The sequence below is a fragment of the Perna viridis genome, chromosome 3, assembly GCF_037379345.1.
Source record: "Perna viridis isolate PV_CMFRI_1.1 ecotype Kerala chromosome 3, ASM3737934v1, whole genome shotgun sequence".
NCBI classification, from domain to species: Eukaryota; Metazoa; Mollusca; class Bivalvia; order Mytilida; family Mytilidae; genus Perna; species Perna viridis.
Window position 1 is genome coordinate 32,654,911 of NC_142447.1, and position 8,975 is coordinate 32,663,885.

The 8,975-nt window shown below is 33.4% G+C and overlaps 1 protein-coding gene across 1 annotated transcript; it reads right to left on the reverse strand.

Annotated features, from left to right (window-relative positions):
- Positions 1-74: 74 nt before the first annotated feature.
- Positions 75-8,975, reverse strand: LOC148621915 (peptidylglycine alpha-hydroxylating monooxygenase-like). The gene is made up of 12 exons (XM_088576769.1): positions 8,838-8,975; positions 7,833-7,887; positions 7,112-7,199; positions 6,479-6,594; positions 5,337-5,414; positions 4,997-5,045; positions 4,733-4,797; positions 4,412-4,495; positions 4,041-4,117; positions 2,134-2,187; positions 995-1,044; positions 75-335 (listed from the first exon to the last, which is right to left on the reverse strand). Exons 1-12 carry the CDS (start codon positions 8,943-8,945, stop codon positions 134-136), a joined length of 1,026 nt encoding a protein of 341 aa, XP_088432895.1. The 5' UTR covers positions 8,946-8,975; the 3' UTR covers positions 75-133.

Here is an 8,975-nt window from a genome sequence, read left to right on the forward strand (position 1 = left end):
AACGAGATGCCATTATAGTAACAGAAAAAAGTGATATTTGATCAAGCAGTTGTAGTAACTTGTATGAAAAAGTCTTTGTCTTAAGATTAGTTTATTAATATATTGATGGTTATTTCATAAAAGATCAAAATCATTATTGGTTGGCATATGGATCTATCCTTTCAAATGGAGGGATGCCTTCAATTGAACTTATTTTCTCTGGTAAAGTTGGTAAGTACTTCTCAAGACTGAAGCTATTATGGTCACGGAAACACATTTGATCATCTCTAATATCTTTTTGTCTACTAGTGTAGTACATGATGTAAAAATTACACATCTCATCTTTGTTGGTTGAACTGTTAAAAAGAGAGGGTTATTTAAGGAAAATTAAATTCTGATATGTAATTAGATGTCCAGAAGTGGTCTCAAGAATGTAATTAATCTTTGAGATCTTGTGAAAGCCATCATGCAGTTCATTTCTCTTGAAATCTTTTATAATAACTTGTTTACATTTGATTGTATGACTATTTGTAGATAGACCTGTAGTTTTATGGCATTAATATTATACCCTCAGTCTGAAGAAGAGGTTGGTATACTGTTTTACCCTTGTCCCTGTTTCTGTCCATTACATTTTTTTTCTGTCATAGTTTTCTCAGCAACTACTCATCACAGTGGCTTGAAATTTTTCCACATGGTGGGATTTATTTTCGAGAAAAAAATTGACAATTTCATGTTTACCAAGGACTTAGTTTATTTTTTGACTTTATATTTTTGAAAGTTGGAATTTTTGTTGCACTTTTCACAGCAGCTTGAAATTTTAACACATTCTTCCTGCATATGTTCTATGGTGGGATTCATTTTTGGAAAAATTCTACAACTTCTTGCTTGCTGTATATTGTGATTATAAGCAAGGGTATCATCAGTGAGCCATCACTCACTGACTTCTTGTTAGATAATGATTAGAAATCTTGTACATTTACATGAATTTCATGGTATATGATGAAGACATTCTTACCCTATTTTTGTAGTAAAATTCCTCTGACTACTATAAGTGCATCGACCAATCTGTAATGGGGATAACAACAAGCTTTTCAAAATACAGACCTCTACACTCAATTGAAAATTTGGAAGGATATTTTTCATGTCAAATAATTTGTGAATTAATGAAGGACATTATTTTGAGAAATTAGTTGAACTACAAGTACCTCTCACAATTAAAATTGATTACAGAATATTAAAATGGAGATAGTGTTAAACTAGAAAACCGTAAACAATGCTTACTAACTTGATACCCCCACTCCCCCATTCTTTTAACCTTCATTATGATTTGGATCAAGATCTGAAATAGGAGGTACACAATGGGAACATGTAATATAGATAGTGTGAAAGTTCCATTCAATTCCGTTTAGTGGTTTAGGAGGAATAATTGATAAGAGATGGGTTCCCCATGTCTCCATATTTACAAATGACAAAGTCCATGTTACGCTACGTGAAACCTCCAAATATATTAGGATCATAATCTAAAATAGGAGGTGCACAAAGGGAACATGTAATATATATAACCTTTAAATATTTCATTTAATTCAATGGTATAGGAGGAGTAATGGGTAAGAGATGCCCCCTCCCCATATTAACAAAGGGAAATGTACATGTTTTGCTATGTGAAACCTCAAAATTTGTTCGGATCAAATTGTAAAAGAGGAGATGCACAATAAGAACAGGTAAAAAGATTCTGTGAAAGTTTCTTGCAGTTCTGTTTCATTGGTATCATAGATGTAACGGGTAAGAGATAGGTCCCCCGTGTCCCCATATAAACAAATGACTTAAGTCAATGTTTTTTATGTGACCCCCCACCCCCCTTCCTAAATTTTGATCTCAATCAATATCTAAAATAGGAGGTACACAATTGGAACATCTAATAAAGATTCTGTAAAATTTCATTCAATTTCATTCAGTGGTGTGGGAAGAGTGGAATAAGAGATGGGTCACCCTTTGGAACGGAAGGACAGCCACCCCTATCAATATATACCATCACTTTGCAAATGGGGTTATTAAACGAAAATCATCTAATGGACAAATTAATTATTAGACACAACATAACATACTTTCAGGTGCATATAATTTTGTCAATTGTACACAATAGTCATAACTTACCAAAACATCACCTTTAGTTATATTCATCCCTGGTGTAGTTATATCATAGAATGTCTAAATTAAAACAGAAAAAGAAGAAAATTACAAAAAAAACCAAAACAAACAAAAATAGAAACAAAAACAAACAAACAAAACTGGAATTGCATTTGCTGGGTTTTACTGTCATTTAGAAACACAGAATAGTAATTTTATGAGTTATTCTTCCGTTTCTTTAGTGGTTGGATTGTTCAATTCTACCTCTATTTCAATTACCATGAGTTTTTCCCATTTAAGTCCAAAATCATTATATTGAGTGCAGGTTTTGTAGAAGTTTTCCCATGATAATGTTTGCTTAGAAGCAATGATGACAAATCCTTCAAGTCCGCGATAAGACCATTATTAAAAAAAAAACAAACAAAAAAAAACAACAGATGAGCTAGTGGGCTAGTCTTTACTGAATCCTATATAGGCCATGTAGAAAAGTTGAAAACTCAAGATAATAAGTTGAAAATTCAAGATGGTAACCTGCAAATTCAAGAAAGTCAGATAAAAATTCAAGATAATAACTTGAATATTCACGATAATAAATTGCAAGTTCAAGTTATTAAGTTGAAAATTCAATTGAATAACTTTATTTAAATTAAAATCAGATCTCTGATATCGAAGAAAATTGCCATGTAATGTCTGCTTTTACATGATTTTATCATTTTCAGTATTTTGAAGTTTTATATCTTGCAAACTATAAGACATTAAAAATCAACGGTTAGCATGATCAATGCTTATATACCTGTAACATTTCATTAAAATCAAATCACTGACAATGAAGTTATGGCCCCTGAAGTGCATGGTTTCACCATCATCTGACCTTTGTGATATTCTAAACCAGACGAGCTTCATAGACTTTGCGAACATCTGGTTTCTGTCTCGAACTAGCCTGTCCCTTTGCATTTTTTCTACAAATACAGGATCAAAGTATTTTTGTACGAAAGAAAAAAAACAAGACCCTGCACTTCAACTAAAGTGGTCGTTCCCTTTTTTGGATCTGAATAGGATAAAGCTGGATTTTTTTTTCATCATTTCCCAAGGTGTTTCACTCAGACTATTGAGGGCCTCAAGCTTGAAGATACAAGTAAAAAGATATCATGAAAGCATTAATTTTCATTTATGCAAATTTTCCTCTTTCAACATGGAAAAACTATACAATTTGAAAGATCCCAAATCTATCCACAATAGAGGAAGGAAATTTAATGGAACAAGATAATATCCAGTAACCACATATCACAAACACCATCTGACAAGAGTAAACGTTTGTTTGTTTGTTTGTTGGGGTTTAACGTCCGAGCAACGAGAGGTGAAATAAAAGGACTAGAAAACCACAAAATCACACACAACGAAACAAAACAAAAAGACAGTGGTAAATGATAACGAAAGACCTAAATCAAATCTCTACATGTGACAAAGATGCTTTGTTAGTCCACCATTTCTGCATATGCCAAAGGCAATTGAAGTTATTCACATTTGTCCCTGACGTACAAGGATAAACTTGTTGTCGTATCATGCTGTGCTCGGTGTAGCTCTGATCTTAACTTACTCTTGAATTTTCAGTTTTCGAGTTATCGTGAATACTCAAGTTATTATCTAGAATTATTATGTGGAATTTGCAACTTGTTATCTTGAATATACAAATTATTACTTTGAATTTTCAACTTGTTATCTTGAATTTTTAACTTATTATCTTGAATTTTCAATTTATATTGAAATTTCAAATTTGTGTTTTCTAAAAAATAAAGAAATTAGTGGCCGATATAGGCTTCCGTAAGTCTTATATACTAAATCAAATACCGGTATGAAATTTTGAGAAAAAAATCTTCATTTAATGAAATGGGTAAATACATTTTTTACAGGTGCTCCTGTGGTCAATACTTTACCTCAGGTCTTTGCGGTGACATGCGACCAATTTCAGTAAACCTTTCGTCTCGTAGTCTGTAAGCTGATGTCACAACTCCTGCAAAAAGAAACCTTAAACACGTATTGGGAAAGTTCAATACATAATCTTAATGCCATGTAACGACTAAATAAAAAAAAAACGTAAAAAGACAATATATCGGTTGCACATACCGTAAATTTTGAGGGAAATAAGCCATGAAAAATTCTCGTTATTTTCGGAGAAAAGGGATCGTTTTGGCTATTTCATCGATCCTTAGTAACATCTTGTGATCGAACACCAATCTGTCAACATATAACTGGACTAAGTCTTCTAGCCATATGCTGACTTTTTCAGACTCTGGTTTTATCTTACCGAGATTATGAGAGTGAGTTCTGTAAGCAAGTGGATAAATGGTTTCATCATCCATGTAGTTACATCCTGTGTCAGCGTGAAATTCTGTTGAAGGAAATTAAGTGCTATTTTTGGCCATTATAAGAGTACATAAAACTATTACTGTACCCAGAAATAACTAAGTTTTATAGAATCTTTTACATAAATCGCGATAAGGACAGTGGCATTTATCTAGGCAGTCAAAGGAGGTTTCAAGCCGTTTGAAAACAAAACAAAACAAATTATAAAACAAGTCGATATACGTATTTTGAATGGTAAAAGACTCAATATGAATTTGCTTACCTCTGGTCATTGGTGGAATGGTCCCATAAGTACCAAGTATATAGTAACCAATTTGGTAAGGTAGTCTGGAATATGTTAATCGGTTGAAAACGTATAAATTTCAAAGGATGATTTATAACAATATTACATGTTTTTTATTCAGTTTGTGCGTTATATCTTAAGTGCCATTGTTGCCTACATGTAGTGAAGTTTTTGTTTTTAGTTCGCGAATTTAAGCAGCAAAAAAGCAGATGAGAGGTCAGTAGATCACAGATAATATCCCACCTTTCATGAGTCATCTGTAAGTGGTATCCCGAATTATCAGTTTGTCCTTCTGTAAAACAAATATCGACAGTTCATGTAGAAGCACTATTCTGGCATGCATTTACCTAACATTTCTGTTATAAAAATTAACGAAAAAAGCTGTAAAAAAGCTACGCATTTAATTGCCGTGAGCATGTTCAATGCACATATACTATAGCAAAAAGATATCCCTTCATTTTGCCACATTATTTTTTTAATCATACATATATTTCTGCGAATTACTGTTTTCCATTTTTCTTTACATTTACATTAACAAAACACTACTGTGTAGGCGTTTACACAGATTTATAACTATATTTACCTTTAAACTTTTCTTTGTAATGCATGCCAACAATTAGATAGTTGATTCCAGTTGTACCGCCCACTCTGAATCCTGTACCTACTCGAAATAAATCATTTACATTCATAGAAATAAATCCTCCAACACACGAAACGTTAGGTGATTTGAAAGTTTGTATGTCACTGGACATTTCTGTTGGACAACGGACACAATGTTTTCATTTGTGTTCTAAGTGGTGACAATGCTATTTCGTTCATTTGATTATGAAGTTAGCTGTTAGTTTGTTAGTTGGTTTAAAAGATTAAATCGATTTTTTTTTTCTCAAGCAGCCAATGTAACATTTGTAATGAAAAATACATTGAATAGATACATCATCCACCGATACACATCACCAGCTATATACAAATTATACAAGACACTGGGAACAATAGACGGTCACATGGGAGCTTATAATTTATATTAAAACAAAACTTGTGTAGCTAGAACCTGAACTCTGTATTAGTATGGCATGAGACCGATTTATATTGTTCGCTATCATTTATTCCATTATCAATGTAAAATGACAAATGTTTTTTGTAGGTTATATCCAATGTTATCTATAGAAATTTTACCATGTTAAATAATTTTCTTTGGTATCGTTTTTCTTCGAGACGTTGAAATCAATGTATAACAATCGTAATTCTCTTCACAGAAAACACTAGGCAACTTTTGATAAATGTTAGCAACTGAAAATCTTAATAACTTTATATTCAGTCTTACAATACTGGTGACAAAAGAGAAATGTTACCATACGCCACACATCCTAATTGTACGAATATTTTTCTCCTATTCTAATCCGGTGACAATAAACTGCACGTGACTTCAACCACCGGTAGTTAATTTTCTGCATTTTACATTTGCAACATTTTTTACAGATTTCATGGGAGAAACCGATTCTACCTCAGCCTAATCTTGGTTTAAATTATTAAATTTTCTCCACTCTCTTTGGTAAAATATAGATTTCAACAAGCTCGCTAAAGCTCGCATGTGAAAATCTTAATTATACCATCTCGATTGGAGAAATGAAAACCATTCATTACTGAAGGGGGTCTATATGTATTACACCGTCCATGCTAGGCCCGAAAAGGTATTTAAAGACGTTAAAACAGTTACGCCAGACGTACCTGATGGTAAAGTTCTGAGCTCAGCATCTAATGCCCATGCATATAAAATTCTAGCTGAACCATGTTTACACGTTCTGTGATATATATCGCCATCTTCCTCCTTTTCTCCACATGGCCTTAAAATACGAACGTTTGATTAACGTTACATATATGTGTATATAAACGTCAAACGAAAAGATTTAAAGCGACTTAAGAAATTAAAAAGTCAAGCAACAAACAACACAGTCATACCATGACAGGCTTCTACTACTTAACGTTTTTTTTTTTTCAGTTGACAAATAGGCTAGGAGCTTTTACTTGGCGTTTTACTTATTTGTAAAATTGTGTGGATATTTGAAATATTATATTCCGTTTTTTTAGCACCCAACTTCCATGTCTTGTTTTTTCGAGCGCACACCCTTGACAAATCGTAGGAAAAAAATCGTTTGCTTAGGCACCTTGTGTTATAGGATCATTTAATAATATATCTGTATCGAGGGATCCAAAACAGCATTTTATTTAGCTTAAAAGTATTCATACTGCGCTTTGAGCTAAAATTGCAAACTTTTCAAAATTACCGAACATCAGGGAAAGCTACAACAAAAAACTAACACGACAGTTTAACGGTAGTATATTTGTCGCAAGTTATCTCACCAAAATGGCTCTGTTGTCGCAGGATCTTCACAACCGTACAACATCATGTGATGAGCAACTGACTTTGATGCTAGAGGCTCAAATTTTGCTACAAAACGCACAGAAACTAGTAATTACAAATGAACTTTCGTTAGCAGAACATTTGAGGGAATGGATACATTTGTGTTATGACATTGAACTCAATCAATATTAATGGAAGGAAACAATTTTGAAAAGTTGATATTCTCCCTCGTGAAAAGAAGTTTCAGGGGTAATATAGAAACGAGGTAGATAGGTACCGCCGGTCTGCATGTAACATCCTGGTGAAAAATCTAGAATCAAAATCCTTCAAGTTTGACCGAAGAATCACCTAAAACCATTTTGATTTAGATTTTTAATCATAACTTCGTGGAGTGGCCTGGTCCCGGTTTCATAAAGAAACTCAAATTGAGATTTACTCAAATCCTTCATCAACTAATCACTTGAAATTGAAGATTCAATGACAAATTAAAGAATTTGAGGTTATTTTTATGAAACCCAGGCCCGCATATAAAACGCTGTCGTACAATTACTAAAAGAAGAGAATGTTCGCAATTATACTGACATCTGTTTCTAAGATTTACAAATACATTGGGGAAATGGGTTTGGTAGACGGTCTTATATGCTTCATTGCAGCTCTTTCTACGCACGCCCGTTTTAACTTTTACTAGTCGAATATGGAATAAACATACCATAAACTTACTGATATAGGCTTCTTCTGGGTCCAACTTTATTGCATGGCACAGAAGTGCATCAGCCTACAGAAATACGTGACCAAAAACATGTACACTGATATTCGTATCAATAATTCCATTTTTTTTTATTGTCTTAATCTTCGTTCATTTCGTCCTACATACCAGCAATATAGCGGACTTTTCAACTTTTATTTTCTTCTGTTGTTTCCTCTTAAATCATCAGTTTATAGTTTTTTTTCAAAACTACATTTTCGAAGATAATCTGAAACTTCCGGACATTGATCTAAAACATTCTTCTAAAAACAATTTTACAACGAATATTACCATTTCGTGTATATACCGATAAAGATGTTAATACACTATAATAAAGTATATATATATATAGAACGTCTCAGAATGTGACGACTCTATTTGCTACACTGCTCCATCGGATCAAATTGATACAGGGAAGATATATAAACGTAAGAAAGGTCTGAAAAATTCCCAACGATGTTAGAACTGTCAAATTTGCGATGCAAATTTTTGTCGTTCCCTCCGCGGGACTCGAACTCGTACTGCTGTGACATCTATGGCAACACCGCCTGAACAAAGTCCAGTGCCCTAGACCACTCGGCCAGCTAGGCTATATAAAATATAGCTTTCGCTGGCCGGGTCATTCCTCCTCGTAGGATTAATCTAGGGCTGTAACTTAGTACACGATGTATGGTAGTACGGGACAGTTCATTTAGATGTTAATATGTAGGATAGAGGATCAAATTAATGGTGCATGTCACAACAAATCAATATTATAGAATGTCTACGAGTTCGAGTCCCGCGGAGGGAACGACAAAAAATTTGCATCGCAAATTTGACAGTTCTAACATCGTTGGGAATTTTTCAGACCTATATATATATATATTATTTTGTTCATTAGTTCATTCTTCTCATAAACAACCAGTTTTATGTAAAGCCACACCCCAGATCACGAATGTGATATACAGTGCCTTAAGATTGTAAGAAGCAGCAATACTGACCTTATCCGAGACAACATTAGGCATCCGAATAGTGACATTGAATTTGTCACATATTACTACATCTAATACATAAACGGAGAGCAATGCAATAATGTGTTTGACGGACATTGTTTAGTACACCTTGTGACGAGATAAGAG